The 18,111-nt window shown below is 45.6% G+C and overlaps 2 protein-coding genes across 4 annotated transcripts; one reads left to right on the top strand and one right to left on the bottom strand.

The window, feature by feature from the left end:
- Positions 1–178: 178 nt before the first annotated feature.
- Positions 179–4,842, bottom strand: LOC120706771 (protein transport protein SEC23-like). The gene is made up of 5 exons (XM_039991491.1): positions 4,157–4,842; positions 2,108–3,928; positions 1,364–1,480; positions 830–901; positions 179–659 (listed from the first exon to the last, which is right to left on the bottom strand). Exons 1-5 carry the CDS (start codon positions 4,571–4,573, stop codon positions 522–524), a joined length of 2,565 nt encoding a protein of 854 aa, XP_039847425.1. The 5' UTR covers positions 4,574–4,842; the 3' UTR covers positions 179–521.
- A 3,961-nt stretch (positions 4,843–8,803) lies between these two features.
- Positions 8,804–13,773, top strand: LOC120706772. Of its 3 annotated transcripts, XM_039991492.1 has the most exons (7): positions 8,806–8,967; positions 9,131–9,205; positions 9,294–9,351; positions 9,832–9,887; positions 12,332–12,394; positions 12,820–12,885; positions 13,114–13,773. In XM_039991492.1, the coding sequence occupies exons 1-7, from the start codon at positions 8,881–8,883 to the stop codon at positions 13,354–13,356; spliced, it is 648 nt and encodes a 215-aa protein (XP_039847426.1). In that variant the 5' UTR covers positions 8,806–8,880; the 3' UTR covers positions 13,357–13,773. The 3 variants fall into 3 exon arrangements, with proteins under 3 accessions (XP_039847429.1, XP_039847426.1, XP_039847428.1); XM_039991495.1 differs by lacking the exon at positions 9,832–9,887 and having other exon boundaries at positions 8,804–8,967; positions 12,337–12,394; positions 13,122–13,773; XM_039991494.1 differs by lacking the exon at positions 12,332–12,394.
- Positions 13,774–18,111: the final 4,338 nt, after the last annotated feature.

Below are 18,111 nucleotides of genomic sequence, written 5' to 3' on the forward strand. Positions count from 1 at the left end.
CCCACATTTTGTGATAAATTGACAATCCAATATTTCCTTGGTACTTCCCGCTTTCCACAAAGCCGACCATTGAATAAATAGACAATAGAGTAAACAAGCTCCTTATTCCTAAATGTAAACACTAACAGCGAAGTTATACTGCAATCTTTGATCCTCCCAGAAAGTCAAGAGCGGCCGCTTCCCCCAGTAAATGAATGCATTTCAAAGAATAATGACACCATCCGCCAAAAGGTTGTATACATGTAACATCTGCGACGCTCTTATTGTGTAAATTTCTCAACCTGTATGACAAGGGACTATTTATGAACTTACGCTACCACATCAGGGTCAAAAGTGGGGTAAAAGAATCAGGCAAAATCATACAATTTCCACCGCACCCTAAATGGAGCTTCACCAAACCAAACATGTGATTGGCTCAGGCATGCCTCGCTACAGCACAATTTAGCTCACAAAGATCTCAGCTATTGTTTGGGCAACTCTGTCAAAAGCCATTTCCAAGTGTACTGCTCCAGTTATTTGTGTTAGCTTGGCTCTGGCGGGACCAATTTGAGGCTGCGCATCCACTCACAGAAACTATGGTCGTCGAAGTGGATGAAGCTGCTCTTTAGCCTAGCCCTTTGCTCAGGGGTAAGTGTCCATAATTGCGGAAACCTTGACTCCTGAAACAAGCAAAAGTTATCCTGTTAACAAACTGAGCTGCAGCAGGACTGCTCATTTCGGTTTACTTTATCAAGGACTACATAGCTAAAACATGTTTATAAATATCTGTGAAACAACCGGAGCAATGAATTCGGGTGAACCAAATTGCAAGGTTAGCAGAAACACATACCTGCTCATAAGTAGGGTCCTTGTGAGCTGGGATCAGGCGTGACACAAAATATCTAGCCTGGGAGCTTCCTTGCTGTGGCAAAATATAAGAAAGAAAAGTCAATTATAAAAGAAAAGCATGCTGTGCTTTTTTGTAAGCAATCTTTCACACTAGTTTAGTTAATTAACCAAGTATTAAAAGACAACGATTTGAAAAAAATGTCCATGCTGATGCACCAAAACATCCCATGCCACAGTTATCTTCGGTCAAATGCCATATTAACTATAAAGCACATCGTAGTAAAAGCGAAGAAGCACTACAAGGCAAAGGAAAGGTTTACATTGGAGTGAACAAATGTAATGATATTGTAGCACCAAAATTTAGAATCAATAAGTTGCAAAACAACAGACATGGCCCAGACTAGTTAAGACAGTGGCGATATTAGATGAATTCTGGTACAGGACACCATAAAGTGTGCTCGCAGGAATTTGCTCAGATATCACGACAAGAAAGCAGCTAGAAGTAACAGTGAAGAATGAGAACAAGCAAACTGACTTTGAATGAAAGTATCCTGGGAGCTGGAAAGCGTTGCTCGCTGAGCTCTTCTGCCAGTGTACGGCATGCAGCTAAAGTTGCTGCACTTTGTCCTTCTTGGGCTGCTAGCTCAGCACCCTGAAAATATGTAGCAATGATGGTCAGCAGATGAATGCCTAAACAGATTCAAAAATAGATCTCCGTGCATTCTAGTCTCAGGATGTACTCATGCATGCTTTTCAGTTTAAATAAGCGTGGACTAGTGTCCTATTTTGTGGGTATCTATCAGTGATAGTTTAATAATTTCAGTTCTTTCATCTTCACATTACATTCATTATGTGGTTCAAATTCTTCAGTACTCGTTACATAAACCCATAACCCTGGCAGAAGTTTCCACCCATCTCTGTTCACCTTACAGGAGCACAAAGTGAAGTAGTGAACAATCAATTAAGAAATCACACTGCTATGTGGCACCGTGGCCCTTTATTTGTGCAGACCATGTCCTTTATTTGTGCAGACCATGTAGATGGTTCAAATATGACAATCAAGAATAAAGGCATCCTAATTCCTAACAGATACAGTGCATGCAGGTCAAAAATGTACCACCTGCAGCTCAATACTAGTGTTTGGTGATCAAAACCTATCATCAAGATTCATAAATGATAACCATGTAGAGTGGTTGAAGGCAACAGTGAAAGAAGTAAGGTAAACATCAAATTACAAGGTTGAGATAATGATACAGGAGATGGATCAGGAGTAACATACCAACCAAATGAAAATATCGGTTCCATGGTCCAGCACCACTGCAGCATTAGATTGCATGACAAGATCGTATACTGGCAACTCCTCAAATGTACCACCTTCACGATGCATTATGCACCGAGGTGCCAGCATACGGAGTGAAAGGTCAAATGAAGCATTCAAGAATAGATTTCTAAGTACAGATCTTTCATCTTCATGTCCGATTATGCTACCTAAAAGTGGCCCCCTTTTCAGATGAAATAAGCACTCTGGGAGTGATGCTAGTTCTTTTGGGAAGCGATAAAGTTTTGATTTTGGGGCCTGAGTACCAAATTTGAAAGCTATGTCGTTTACCCTTTCATCAATTGAGAGCCTCATATCAGTAGCATCAGAGGCAGTTCTGGCACGCAAGACAGTTCTTTTACCGATGATAACTGACGCCACATCCTCCTGCACACTTGCCAGATACGCAGACAAACCATCAACAGTCTGCAGTCTCATAGTGATCACCCGAGTGATTTCTGCTTGATACATATTGGAATAACGGACTGCAAACTGAAAGAAAACAAAATCACTCTTGATGTCACCCTTTGTCTCCATAGACACAGAAAAACTTTGTGTCTCCTCAACACTATGCATCTGGATACAAAATGAACTATCATACTTGAATGTTTCATGAGAATCAGGAGACGCCTCTTCACCCGGGCCAATAACTTGGGTAACAAGCATGTTATCTGAACACCTGATCTCAAATAAGCCATGGGAACCAGCTGCTCTAGTTGATGCCCTTTGCAAGTTGACCCCAAAGGCCTCTCCAAAGTCATCATGAAGTAAAAGCACACCTCCAGAACACTTTGCTAATGGTTGCAGAACAGGAACTCTTACAGGACACTGTCCGGCACAAAAGATATCAATGACAGTACTGTGTCTTTGTGCTTCATGCCCAAGACTCTCCATTGACTTCATAGCTGTCTTCTCCAGGTAAGCATAGTTCGGATGTTTAACTGAATGAGGCACAGATCCTGGTCCAAAGGTGCAAGGGCCACCAGCACACACCAAGATCCTGCAGTTGCCTCCGGATCTCTTGATAATTCCACGAGACAACTCCACTGATGGACCTTGAATAATACCAAGGGCGACCTCTACGGCTGCGCCAAGGCACCGGTCCCTTGACACTTCTGGCACATTCAGTTGATAGGGTCTCAATGATGAGAATATTGTGTGCGCAACAGGCAGCGAAGCATGTATAGGAGACAGGTAAACACCTGTCCCATAGATTAGCCCCTTCAAAGCCTCATGTGTAGGCGACTTATTTCCAGGTAGGACATCCGCTGACACCGCTGCCCCCTCCGAGAAATCATACACTGAGACGGTTCGGCCATAGGTGATTATTCCTATCTTTGCTGTCGGAGGGAGCGAATCCACAAAAGCATGCAAGGAGCCCTGAAGATGCTGCAGGTGCGCCTCATCGAGGCACTCATCTATGAGGATGAAAATGGGGCCGGATACCCTTGAGTCAGACACAGGGACAAAGCCTGGCCGCCTGTTCCCCACCTGAACGTAATCCACAGTCGTTGATGCTAGCTCCGGCCAATGGAGCAGGTCCTGCTTGCTGGAGACAACGAATTCCCCTTCACTGCCATTGAGCTTCTTGCAAATGATGCACTGCCATTGCCCAGAGGCGATCAAGACGTCACAGTATAAATTGACATAGGCCCCGCAGTTCAGGCATCGCCGGGGGTCACGCTCCACAACCTCTGGCCCAGGCGCCACCTCCTTCCCTAGAGAAACCAGAGCTCCGAACCCCAAGCTAGGGGCATTGAGCAGCTTCTTCTGCTTCAGCACCTACAATTACAAAAAGGTGCATCACGATCAGCAAAGATTACAAGACCTTGAGAGTGAGCGTATAATGCAGGGGATGGATTGTATAATTTTATCCATGAACGAGGATTTGTTCCAGCTTTATGTCCAGTTCTCGATCCAAATGGTACCGTGATTATGTGCCCCATTAAGATGAGCTCTAGGAGAAGGGCATTCATCACTGCAGCGAGGGGGCAGAGAGCCGAGCGGTACCTTGTTCGCGGAGAACTGGACGTAGGGGTTGTCGAGGCCGTCGCCCTGGAGCGGCGACGGCGCGGGGGCGAGGTCCCCGTGCGGTGTGGCGGCGCCGTTGAGGAAGTGCGGCGCCGACGAGGTGGGGAGGGAGGCGGTGGCGGTGGCGGAGGAGGACGAGGAGTAGCCGCCCCCCGCGGCGGCGAAGGGCACGGCCGCGGGGCGCAGCGGCGAGGAGAAGACGGGCGGGCCGGGGGGCGTGCTAAGGTGCGCCGGCGCATGGCCGGGACCGGAGCCGGGGCTGGGGGTGCCCCGCGCGGCGAGGGCGGGCGAGAAGACGCGCGGCGGCGGGGTGAAGGGCGCCGCGGGGAAGGGAGGAGACGCGTGCGCCGGCTGCGGCTGCGGCTGCGGCCGCTGCCCCGGCGGCGTCTCCTCCATGCCGAACGCCGCGGCCGCGCCGCCGGGGATCGGTGGCGGCGCGCGGATCTGGAGGGTGGCGAGGGAGGGGGACCGCGGGGAGCGCGCCTGGGCTCGGAGAATTGGGGGGATCCGGACGACGAATGCGACGAGGAGAGGTGGGAGATGGGCTGCGGAGATCGGATTTGCCCCCTGGCTCGGGTTAATCGAATCGAATGGAATCGACGTCACTGCGGCTGGATCTCGGCTCGCTATTGGTCGGGGTTCGCGGGTTCCCTGGTTTACGAGTAGGAGTAGAGCATAGCGCATTAGCGCTTGGCCGCTTGCTGCCGGCCTGCGAGCGTCCCTAGTTTCCTACCGTTTGCGGGTGGAGAAGATGGGTCAACTCAAGTCAACGGTCACCTTTACTTTCTGCGTGCAATGCAGGGTTAGAGAGCCTGTTTGGCTGGTAGAATAAATAGTACTCGGCTGGTAAAATGAATAATATTATGTGAGAGAAAATAAGTCGAAATAAGCCAAGCCGACTGGTAGATCAGATCAGCCGAACAGGGCCAGAGAGGTTGCCAGCCCATTAGTACGCCCACCGTAGGCAATATTATCATTTCGATTTTATTCTTAATAACACCAAAATGCTATGAAACATAAACATAAATAATAACTTTTCATCCAAAACTCTAATGTATCTCATAAGACTATTCGTTGTTATCATTATGATACGCAGCATAAGTCTCAAGCACTGTGAACTTGAAAACAAACCCAACCGTATTAAAAAAATATAGTACCATCAAATATAGATAGTCAGATGGGCGGACAAGAACGACACTAGTTTGAGCTCGGATTAGGCACGACATGGTTGGGCACGGTTAGCAACCATGTCGTGTCGTGCCGGCACGTCATGACGTCTCTACTCTAGCAAATTATTACCATATTTTTTACATGTAGATATTATATTTCTTCAAATTACTAGGAAAAGAAAATCTTATTTGTATTCATCTTATAATTAGATTGTTATTTTAAAAAATATTGAGGAGCGAGCAAAAGAAGTAGCTGCTTCGAAATATTTATCCGTTAAACTAAATCTAACTAAACAAGATGATCGTGTATTGGTTTTTTTTTCTTAATTTCATTAGTCTACAAAACCAAGTAGAATTTGAGTCACAATAAGACTGAGTAATCATCTCAAAATTATATGAAGACTATAATACATCATTATCGTCTTTGCACTTTTATCTACTAATAAGTTAAAAATATTGGTGAGAACAGCAAGCACCAAAATGGTCTGTCTCTTTGAATAGTTCTAGCTGCGGTAGATTCAAAGCTCCATATCCACAAAATATATTCTTTGACAGTCAAATTTAGTAGTTTTATAACTTGTGAAATATTAACAAGGTCGCGTATAGATATTTTTGCTAATTTTATTGGAAAGAAACACATAAACTAACAACAAGATGAGATCCAATCACATATGGAGTTAACCATGATGAAGCTTTTGCGGGATGATTGAAACAAATGATTCACTCAATTGGTAGTCCAAATATAAGAGTTATCATTATCATAAGATGATGGTAGCTATCATTGATGAATACTTCAAAAATTATTAAGGACATAAATTTTTGAAAACCCTAGATATTAAAGTGAGAAATATTGAAAAAGTCAAATAGTGAAGATGGAAACTATTTCATCACAACTATTAACTTCTACATCTTATTTTCTATCTAGTTTTTCATTATTTAATTGTTGTTCACTGTCATAGGCGGCACCCTAAATTGGTGAAGCTTTAACAACATTTGGCTAGTTTGATAAGAAACTAGTTATTGGTGTTCACTTAAGTGCAATAGCTACCTTTTGTAAATTCTTATAGAAAACTAGTGTCGGTGTCCCGACCCGGGGGCCTGGATCCCAACTAGTAAATGCTGCGTGTTTCCTCGTCCCAGATGATGGTGCAAGAGGCAATCACAATAACGCACAGTTTATCCTGGTTCCGGCCGTGGGGCCGTACGTCCAGCAGAGGGGGTGTGCGAGGGCACTGTATTATCTTGCACCCGGGGTGCTTGCAGTAGGGGATACAAGCGGGGCGAGAGTGGGAGGAAAGCTCCCAAGTCTCTGCTAGAAGTGGAGTTAGTTGAGATGAGTACTCAATCGTGCTGAAAGTTCTGAAAGGGGAAGTTCAGGGAGCCTGCTTCCACCCTTCGATTGGAGAGATCCGTCCCTCTTTTACAAAAGGAAGCCCATCCTCTCCTTTTATAGTTGTAAGGAGAGGCGGTGTACATGAGTGTAGGGGCGCGGAAGTCGTCGTTCTCCCTTGAATCGCGGGGTACAGTGGTCGAACACTGTAGAAAGTGTACTGTGGGAAGGCGGCGCGTGTCGCTATCGTCCTGGATTTTCGTCCTTGGTCCCGTGGAGATGGCGGCGGCCGTCCTGCAGTGTACCAGTGGTAGTAATGGCGTGGGACGGTCCCGGACCCCCTGGCCGGAGTGCGGGTGTGCACATTAGAAGGTCCGGGAGCGCGTAGAAGTCCCGGGCCCCACGAGGGGGAGGTCCGGGGTCGCGCCCGTGCGTGCTGAGTGCCCCTCTTGGCAGGACACGTGACATCGTCGGACCCCTTCCCCAGCGGGAGATGGGTCCGGCGATGGATGTCGGCAGAACAGTAACGGGGGCGGCGCCAACTTGCCTCGTGCCGCATTGAATGCCCACAGTACTGCTACAGCGACTGGGGTGGCAGAGCGGTGACCGGGGTCGGTGGACGGGACGCCGGTCACATCCACTGCGGGAGTGGCAGTCTGACGCCGCCTACCCTTTGAGCCGTGGTGGAGTGGCTGGCTTTTAATGCCTTCGTACGGCGGTCGGTTGGGCGGCGGGGCCATTTGTCTCTTGTGCCGAGAGATGGCCTCGAGCGAGGCGGAGATTGGCCACCCGCTCGAGGGCAGGTCCGCTGTCCTCGAGCGAGGCGGAGATTGGCCACCCGCTCGAGGGCAGGTCCGCTGTCCTCGAGCGAGGCGGAGATTGGCCACCCGCTCGAGGGCAGGTCCGCTGCCCTCGAGCGAGGAGGAAATGCGATTGCGCGGTCGAGGGTCCCGAGGGGAGCCCTCGAGCGAGGCGGAGATGAGTGACCCGCCTGAGGGTAGATCCGCTACCCTCGAGCGGGGCGGAGTTTGTTTGGTGGGCCTGAGAGGGGCCCTCGAGCGAGGCGGAGATTGGCCACCTGCCCGAGGGGGATGTGGCTGGGCCACATGCTGAACTTCTTTGAGTCCTTTCCTTTCCTCTGAGGGAGAAATAGGCCGTGGGCCTTCGTGGGCCCAGTTGCCTTAACATATGTTTGTGTTTTTGAAAGTGGTTTTAGTACCTCAATTATGGTGTCCCTAATTGTGGCACCCGACAACTAGTGCCAATCAAAGTGTGATAGCTTGGATTGGAAACAAAAAGGATGATTTTGTTTTGATAAGAGAAACAAAGGGTGATTACTCGCGAAAAAGCAAAATAAAAAGGCAGAAAGGGTGATGGCTGAGGGTGATAGTATTAGTATATCACTACCCCATCCATTGTAAGGATGGTCGCATGGAATCGAATTCAGATAACACTTTTTATCATATTTTAACTCGAATACATATATAGATTCAGATATTCTCGAATACGATTGCAGAAGGGATACCTTGGACTCAGGTTTGGATATTTACTCGATACATAAGATAACATTTAGCTATTTTCTTTATTAATAGTCTTAGAATACAAAATCGTTATACATGTGCAAACTAAAAGTGTAACAATATAACAAAGATAGATTGTCTAAAATAGCTTATTTATCCACAAATATTTTCATAAATAAATACATAAAGAATAAAACTAGAACTAAAAAGATATTTCAATAAATATATAAATAGTGTTATTAATATATAAATAAAAAATATAAAAGTAATTTCAAAAATAAATAGATAAAACAAGAATATTTAAAAGGAAACTGAATCTTCTTATACTTTTATTATAAAAATTAATAATATTGGTTATATGCAACGAATATGATTTTTAAAATAGTTTTAATGGAAACAAATATGGATATTGTCGAATACAGATGTGGAATCGAACAGAACTCGAATGTATCCATTTTACTACCATATTAAATTTAAATACGAATACGGATATTCATATTGATATTTAACACAGCGTCTAGGTAATATGGGATTTTTTTATACTAATATCGGATATTTTGGATATCCATGTTCACATTTGCATCCTTCCAGCGGGCCTACACAGCGCCATTTGGTTCCTTGTCGGGCCGTGCTCGGGATAACAAGGAGCAGCGACACGGAGACTGTGCACAACGCGGCGGAGCAATGTCCGGGCAGGAGACGACACCGAGCTCGAAAGCAGCGGCGGCGCCGGCGACCATCCGCCTCGTCAACTTCATCTCCGAGGACCAGGCAAGGCACCGACCACTCCCTTCGCCGTCCTCGCCCCTCTCGCTCCCCGCGCGCCTACCGCCAGCCCTAGCAAGTAGAATAGCAATTCACAAAACCTAGGAAGAAATCTCGGTGAAATTCGTGTGGGGGAGCGCTGAGATTTGGTGGTTTTGGAAAATCGCAGCTCGATGAGGTGAAGCGGACGCGAGGGGAGCGGGTGGAGGACGGCACCGCGCAGCGGGACAAACCCCTCTTCCAGGTGAGGTCGCACAACCCTTTAGACACACCCGTTGTTTTGCAGCTAATGCGGATGCGGCTTCACGACTTCCCGTGTCTCTCCTTCGCAGATCCTACAGGAGAACAAGGAGAAGAAGGATGCGGAGTTCAACGAGCGCTTCAAACACAGTATGTCTGCCACTCAAATGCCTTGATATACTATCTTATAATCTGTCTGTGTTTGCGCAATGTGGACACAGTTTCTGTCATTTGGATTTAGGTGGAGTTTGTTAGCTACAATCTTCATGAGAATGTAGTCACCAAGAAATTGGACAATTACGTGTGATTCTGCCATGCTATGTCACAGCTAAAACATGACCTGTAGGAGCCAAAATGCTTACTGGTTAAGTAGTATGACTAAACATCTGCAGCTCAACTGTTTGTCTTGACTTAAGTAACAGAGGATTATGTCCTTGTTCTAGTGGGGATTAATTGGAAGAAAGTTTGCAGCTCTGCTTAACTTTTCTAACCTGGTATCCACCTGTCCATTGCTATTCCATTCCTGCCTGGGTAAAATGAGTGAACTGTAGGGAACAGGTACACTAAAATTTTCGAGGTTGATTGAGAGTTGTCTCTTGTTTTGAGATTCTCGCTATCTATTCTACCCAGGACCTCCAAAAGCTTTGGATGAGGACGAGACAGAGTTTCTTGAAAAATTGGCATCGGTAAGCATTTAATGTAATATAGATTTATTAGAAATTCAGTTGAAGCTCCAAAAGAAAACTGCATGTTTCTACCTATCTGTATGGTTGTCTACATATCACTAAGCTGAAATATTAAACAACAGTTGAATTGTATAGCTGAAATATTTAACAGCAGTAGGATTGTATAGCTGAAATATTTAACAACAGTAGAATTGTATTTTCCATGCTTCCTGATGTATTTTTATGTGTACACCTGCTTAAGGGAACTTTCCCCAGCCCTTATTGCCACCTACTAGGAGCACAAAATTGGGGTGTGGACGGCTGCTGTGTATACTTTAATAATGAGAAACATCATTTGTTCATTCATCAGATATTAAAGGTTTTAATAGAATATTGTTATCCTGACATTTGTATTTCTCTGTCACTCTTCATTCCCCTTTCATTTATGAGGGGTAAATACTAAAAACCTTCAAATCAGAAGCCTTCCGAACTTGCAGGAACAAAGTTTAACATACTATAATAATGATAGTTACTAATAGGACTAAAACTAGACTACAGTACTATAGTTTGTGAAAAGGCAGTGACTACTTGAGCTGCTGAAGAATTATTTTGATTATGTCTCGTGTCATCCCAAGTTCCTAATAGGACAATTGCCACTTGATAGTTGTAACCTTATGGATATTCTGTATTAGGAGAGACTTCCCAATCGCACTGGATCAGGGTGAGAGGATACGAGGATTTGAGAAAACTAGGGCTCTTGAGAGGGGAGTGGTTCAGTAGGAGGGCCATGTTCCTATCATTTTTTTCATTTTGATTTTATGAATAATTTACTGATGCATTGAGTAGCGGCGGATGGAAGGTAAATAAGTCGATTTCAGTGGCAAATTTGCAATTCTTCGTTTATAATTGCAAATTCGAGCCAATGGGCCAAATTAGTGCAAACTTGCAATTTCCATATTATTTACTACTTTGGTTAACATTATGCGAAACATGAACTGTATTATTCATGTTCTGAAAAGGAATTCCAGGCGAGTATGCTAAGGGGGAACAAAAATTATGTTCTTTTCTTTTCCTCTTGATGAGGACTAGTGTTTGTTATCCATGAAACGTGAAAATAATCTGCCCATGGTGTTTATTGTTGCATCAAAATTATCGAGTGTAAGAAAACAATCTGAAACCTAATTCTTGGACCTCTTGGTTAGCCCGATTATGATCTTCATAGTTAGTACGCAATTACTATAGGGTTTTTTGGATTCCTGCCATTACAATTTTCTGACTTTGGAAGAATGCCATTACTATTCACGTTATTGGAAACTTGCCATTACAATTCTTCACTTCTTTGAACCGTGCCATTTTATACATCTTTGATGCCCTTAGACCCACTTGCAGACCCGCATATTTTTGTATGGCCCAAAATACCCCTGCTGTTTCTCTCCCATCCACTCACTGACGTGTGGGGCCCACACATCAGCTTCTCCTTCAACCTCCTTCCTCCTCTCCACCACGCGCTGCTCACCTCCCCCTGCCGCCGTCGGCCTGCTCCCCGTCGGGAGGGCCCTGCCGCTGGATTCGGCCTCCGCCGGCCGTCCGCCCCTTCTCATCGCCGTCCGCCCCAACATAGCACCGGATCCGGCCACGCCTCCTCCTGCGCCGCTCGCCGGCGGCAAAGAATAAGGGGAGGGGCGCGCTGCCGCCGCCATGGACCTGCGCGGGCCTCCGCCTGGATCTGGCGAGGGAGGGAGGGCAGAGGAGCGGATGAGCAGCGGCCGGCGTGGGACGCGCCGCCGCCACCGCCTGGATGCAGCTTGGGAGCAGACGAGAGGGAGGGAGGGAGAGAGCTGAGGTCCAGCAGCGCCGGGATCCGGCCGCCAGGATCCGTCGGTGTTGCAGGGGAGGCCTGACCGCCGCCGCAGCACCTAGCCCCGACCGCCGCCGCTGCAGCTTGCCCCACCCGCAACGCAGGGGAGGCGGTGGAGCTGCGGGAGGACGGGAAGGCGCGGCGGTGGCGTCGGTGAGCCCGTGCGAAGGTGCGGCGCGATTGGCCCTCCCGACGGGGAGCAGGCCGACGGCAGCAGGGGGGAGGTGAGCAGCGCGTGGTGGAGAGGAGGAAGGAGGTTGAAGGAGAAGCTGATGTGTGGGCCCCACACGTCAGTGAGTGGATGGGAGAGAAACAGCAGGGGTATTTTGGGCCATACGAAAATACGCGGGTCTGCGAGTGGGTCCAAGGGCATCAAAGACGTATAAAATGGCACGGTTCAAAGAAGTGAAGAATTGTAATGGCAAGTTTCCAATAACGTGAATAGTAATGGCATTCTTCCAAAGTTAGAAAATTGTGATGGCAGAAATCCAAAAAACCCTTTACTATACGAATACATAAAAATGTCAGATGTAAGCATATTGGGTCATAAGTATATTAGCTTTATTTGCAACATCTTAGTTCCTTGTTTCATGTTGCCTCGGTGCAGTCAAGGAGGGAATATGAACAGCAGGTGGCCAATGAAGAAGCGGAACAACTGCGCAGTTTCCATGTGAGTAACATTTAAATGTAGTAGCATAGAACAGCACATTGTGGAGCTTCTAGATGCTCCATAGTGCTACTTCTTAGTTTTATCTTAAGCTACTTCCTCTGATCTCAAATATAAGTCCATTATAGTCTCCAATACGACACTTTGACTAACAATATCTAAGAAACATATTATTCTAAGTAGAAAGAGTTGTATATTATGAAATATGTACCGTGATTAATCTAGTAATGTCAATGCATATGATCTCTTTTAGAAATTGTGGTCAAAGCCAAAAGCTTGACTTAGGGCAATCCTAAATAGACTTGTATTTGGGATGCAAAGTAGTAGTAAATTTCAGTAATTGTTTGTATACTACGAGACTATTCACATCTGTTCTCATATGCCAAGCACAGGTCACATTACTGACTTATAAGTGTTTTTCTTTTCAGGAGGCTGTGGCTGCCCGATCCAATATTGTCCATGAACTTGAGACTCCTACAGTCTCTAGACCAGAGGTATGTTGGAATATATAAATGCAAAAGTAGAAGTGTTACTTGCGATCTTGTCATAGTTTTAAGATGAGATGAACAAAATATACATGTAATGCACTGTGCTCCTCTCCTCTCTGTGCAAGTTTTTTAGCTACATTCCTCATCATGTTGATATAAATGGAGCATCATGATATGTGTTTCACAAATCTGTCCTGCTGAGCCTGAGCTATGCATGTGACTACCCCTCTTTAGGAGAGCAGGCCTAAGCCACCTACGAAGAGGAGCCAGCCTGCGCTCCTGAAAAATGTAATAATTTCTGTGAAGCCGCAAGCCAAGAAAGCAAAGGTTGATGCGGAAGCTAAGCCTGCACCCGAGGAGCAGCAGCCTTCAAATGGTCACGACGCGGACCAAAAGCCACCATCGGATGCCACCAAGGCCACGCTGGGCTCTCTGGTGGCTTACGATGATGACGAAAGTGGCGACGACCAAGATTGACAGCGTTTGTCTAGAAATCAGGTATGGATACCGCAAGCTCATAGGAAGAGGAGATGCAATGGACGTGTGGAGCTGCAGCAGCCTGTGAGGTTTGCTCGACCAGAGGCCAAATGGGCTTCTCAGGTTGTCCCTATTCACAGGAAGGATCTGCTGAAATTTTCTTGTACGAAGGTTGCAGACAGTTTGATTTGGATATGTGCTGACTAATGAATTCTGTAGCATAGGATCACTGTTTTTGTAAAACGAACTTTGTAGCAAGTAGTTGCATTTATTTGGTCAGCCAGCATTTTCTCCATGGATTGGTGATTAATTAGGTTAAGCTAACTAATTCAGTGGTTGAGTAGATAAACTAGATCAGAACACGTATTGGAACATGTAGCAAGAAGAAAAAAGAAAGATGTATTTTTTTGGCACCTCTATATATATCCCCGGTGAAAACGGTGCCTCGTTTTGGAACCAAGTTGACGAAAATGACAGAAACGAACCAAGTTGACGAAAATGACAGAAATCGGACTCCTGATGGGTGAAGCTACATTTTCAACCCATGCGGTTTCCCTGATCGTGATGGTCCCTTTGATAAGCGGGGGAAAGGTGGGTGTACTACATGGCCTGCTGCCGCTGGACGTACGAGCAGGACAAGTCGAGCAAGCAGGGCAAGTCGAGTCGTCTGGGAGGTTGGTGAGCTGCTGGGTGTGTGCACTGTGCAGTACGCCAGTACGCGTTGTACTGACGAAGCGAGGCCAGGTCCGGCCGCGCCCGCTGTGGTGTGTACTCCACTCCAGAGCTCCAGGCGCGCGTTGTTGTACTGACGAGCGCCGCGCCGCCGGCACCTTATGCTTATCATTGGAATTGCAAGACTAGCAAGCAGTACTGTACTGCACCTACACTGCACCGAGACGGGAAGCCAGCCCAGCCAGTGTCCCGCTGTGTATATATAGATCTCCAATGTTCCATGGAGATGACGGAGATTAGGGTTCTCATTGGCGTCGGCAGTTGCAGCAGGTTGCCAGGTTTGGACGTTTGGTTTGGTGTGCAGGTTTTATGAGCACAAGGGGGGAGGGGTGGTCTGGATTGGAGACAGGGATGAGGCAGAGCATGGGATGGGGCCATCAACAACAAAAAAAAAAGAAAAAAAAAGAAAAACCGTTTCTTCCACTGCGAAAGAAGAGGGAGAGGGAGTTTGTGTGAGGTTCTTCATCAGGCACAGAAAAGATTGAGAGCTCCGCTGGTGTTGTTGCTCCCTCCCCTGCACTGCCTCTTCCCTGGCTCCCCCATCATATCCGGCCCATCATCCCTCCCTCTCTATCGATGCCCATTTGTTTTTTTTGCCTGCTTATTATTATCTTTTCATAGTACAAGTAGCAATTTTGGTTTTTTTTCTTGGCATTCTTTCTGGTATAGAGAATACTAGCTGCAACATTTCATATTGAACTGGCCTATCACATTTGTTATTTGTACTACCCCTCTAGCCTCTAAGTAGCCCGAATATTTTTTAACTCAAATCTACTTTCCACTTTCTTCCTCCCGTGGATGTTGAGACAAAACCTATGACTTCGTGTGTTCTTATAGTGGACTCTATTTACTTGTACTTGAAGCTATTTTTAGTACAGATCAGGGGGGACGCCACTCCGACGGATGGAAGGAAAGGCAACAGCTGAAGATTCAAGATTGCTCTGAACAAGGCCATTGGGCAAGGACAAAGAAATGCCTATTAGATGCCAATTCATAGTTACATTTCCAAATTTGTTTTTCATGTATCAGTTTTTTTTCTGTATATACATATTGTATATACATATGTAATCTAGTAAAGAATAGGTTTTGGAGGAGCCAAGTCCCATGGTGCTTCGTCGGCGAGCTCTGCATCCGGCATGGTCGCGTAGCAGCTACTGGTTTGGGGCTCCATGGGGTGGCTATCTTACTGTGGCGTGAAGGTTTGGGTGCGGAAGTTGTAGGCGAAAGCTATGCTGGGTTCTTCAACTTGTGGCAACGGCGACGTCTGCGGACGTCTCAAAATGACTTTGAATTTTTTTTTGATAGTGCGTTGCTTGAGAGAAACACAAGCGCACGAGAGAAACACAAAACGCACGGCCTGACGAACTACCGATAGATTTGGAAGACAACAATCAATTTTTGGTCATTTGGGGCCTAGTGCAGTCGGCCCACTTGCACTCGGCCATATACACTCGGCTGCCATCCGCGTCACCCCTCGGGTACAAATACAGATCGAGGGAGGCGAGCCGTGCCACCCTCCCTACTGCGCGTAACCGCCGCCCAAGCGCTGCGCCAGATCAATACGGTACGACGCATCTCGCCACAATCAGGTCAGCAGCTAGCCAGCACTAGATCCTTGCCTTCTCCGCTGCAGTCATCATCGCCGGGGTTGCCTCTTTCTCTGTCCGGAACGCCCCGGCCACTCCACGGTAAAATCTTGATCTGCTGCCTGCAACTTGAACACCCGATCATCCTCTTCTCATGTGTTGATCCAATGCCTAATAACTGCTTTTGTTTTCACTCAATTTTTACCGTTGTTTGATCATAGTAATATATATAATGATCTTCCTTCAATAGCATAATTAATAAAGCATTGTGTGTTGTCTCCTCCGATCTGATTGATTCCATTTCTTGTTCCCCTCATCCTCTCTGCATCTCGCTTTGCGTCGCAGTTGATCTAAAGAGCCACGACCATGCTGCGCTCCGACATCCGCCCCCTCTTGATCATTATCTCCTCTATTTATTTACAACCCTTTCATTATTTCTTCCTAACTCTAGTTTTTAAACAAATCTATGAACTAATGCTACAATTCTTTGGTGATAATAATGTCATGGTAAGAGAAATTTGCAAGAAATTTGAAGTTACGATATTATTTGCATACAAAGTATTTTACTCGTGAATTACAACTACAATTAGCTACTGACATATTGGAAGAATCACATCTATTGGGTGTTAGGGGTGAGAGAGAGAGAGAGAGAGAGAGAGAGAGAGAGAGAGAGAGAGAGAGAGAGAGAGAGAGAGAGAGAGAGAGGGGTATATGGAAGGTGACAAATAAGAGGGATGAAGGAACCAAAACAAAAGAGCCAACTATGGAGTGTTCAAGTGAGTCCCCTCCCCATGACCTCTTGGGTCCTTTATATAGAGGAGGTATGGTTGGCAATTTACCTCGAAGCCCCTAGTGGGTATAACAATCATAAATAGGCTCTTGGCATGAGCTGAATGATTAGTTGCTTTGGAGTGTTCAGCAAACTGAGCATGATATTTACTTTGCATGTTATACTACTGTGTGTGTTTTGCTGCATACATAAATTAGAACTATTTTGTATGCCATAGAGTTTAAAAGAGAAAAAACTAACAATTGTGTGTCAAGGTGTGGCCTTTTGTAGTACTATTTGTGTTCTTGTCCTTAACCTTTTTATGCTTCAGTTTGCACAGCAACAGATTGGTTTGGAAATTGACCTTGCTGCTTATCATCTAATTTACCTTGTGCTGGTTGTCATGTTTATTGTCTAAATGTTTTATGAATATTGCTACCTGGTAACTAATTACTGTAATTCTAATTTTACAGTGTCACCAACAGCTTCCTGGCAACACCTGCAACTTCTATGCAACCTACCATATGATTATCACTATGAGCCAAACAAACTTGAAAAAAATTCTAAGGCTCACAATTAATGTGATTTTATTTTATTTTTGTTCACCATGTAAACCTGAGGTGCTGCTACTATATGTTGCTTTTTTTCACTATGAGACAATTACCTTTTATTTTCATCATGTAACAATAGAATTATCTTTCTAACTTTATTATAATTGCTCTTGATCTCTACTCAATATTTTATCCTTAGTACAAATCCTTAGGAGTGTTGTTGCCTGTTGGATGCTAGCTTGTCAGCACTGTTCTTGCTTCAAGTGTAACTTGTCAACTTTACTTTGTAAACATACTGCATGCTCTGTTTATGGCTGTCCAGATGATTGTATAGGCTATAAAATTTCAAGCAGACAACATCTTAGCAATACAGCAAGACTTTCTAATAGAAAGAGTCTGCATCTTCGACCTCTACCAGGAGTGACGAGGCATTGTCATAGCCATGCCTGTCTCCTAACCACCGCTTGGAGTAAATTTGGCTGCTCAATTGACATACACACACGCACGCACGCACCTTATTTGACCAGAACTACGGCTTCCCGCGAAAGCTCCATTGATTTCAACTTTTTTACATTATCACTCGCTTGACAGAAAAATCTACAAATTCACGCCTGCCTTAATCCTAAGTTGGAGCTTTCCTGATGACCTGAACCAAAGTACCTGATAGTCTGAATAGTCTCACGGAGAGACTGGGGCCAGCCTACAAGCTTAGCGCTTGGAAAAAGGTATCTGCCAGATTACCTTTACCTTATGATCCTGTCATAATCTTTGCTTTTAGCACCATCAACCACCCAAAAGCATATCTTGCCAGCCTCGAGTTTTCCTTACTCGATTGATCCATTGTATACAATTAGAAAATAAAGTAATCCTCGCGCGCGCGTATCAACATCACCACTGAACCAACTAATAACTGTTGGCGCAGCTCAATCTCACCCGAAGTGCTCTTCGTTCGCTCGTATAGCCACTAAGAGAACTTCAACTAGCAGCTGCAGGTAAGCTCTTCCTCTTTTTAAATTTTTTTTTAAAGAACGGGTACTGAGATTATACTTATTTCATTAGTAAAGAAGAGGCAGGTGAGCTCTCCAAATCCCATCGATCAGCGTGAAGTAAGCCATGA

The sequence above is a fragment of the Panicum virgatum genome, chromosome 5K (genome assembly GCF_016808335.1).
Source record: "Panicum virgatum strain AP13 chromosome 5K, P.virgatum_v5, whole genome shotgun sequence".
Taxonomy (NCBI): domain Eukaryota; kingdom Viridiplantae; phylum Streptophyta; class Magnoliopsida; order Poales; family Poaceae; genus Panicum; species Panicum virgatum.

Coding starts and splice junctions, on each gene's coding strand:
- LOC120706771 (XM_039991491.1), bottom strand. CDS start 4,573: ATGGAGGAGACGCCGCCGGGGCAGCGGCCGCAGCCGCAGCCGCAGCCG. Junction 3,929..4,156: donor TCCAGTTCTCCGCGAACAAG/GTACCGCTCGGC, acceptor TTGTAATTGTAG/GTGCTGAAGCAGAAGAAGCT. Junction 902..1,363: donor CCAGGATACTTTCATTCAAA/GTCAGTTTGCTT, acceptor ATTTTGCCACAG/CAAGGAAGCTCCCAGGCTAG.
- LOC120706772 (XM_039991492.1), top strand. CDS start 8,881: ATGTCCGGGCAGGAGACGACACCGAGCTCGAAAGCAGCGGCGGCGCCG. Junction 8,968..9,130: donor ACTTCATCTCCGAGGACCAG/GCAAGGCACCGA, acceptor GGAAAATCGCAG/CTCGATGAGGTGAAGCGGAC. Junction 12,886..13,113: donor CTACAGTCTCTAGACCAGAG/GTATGTTGGAAT, acceptor ACCCCTCTTTAG/GAGAGCAGGCCTAAGCCACC.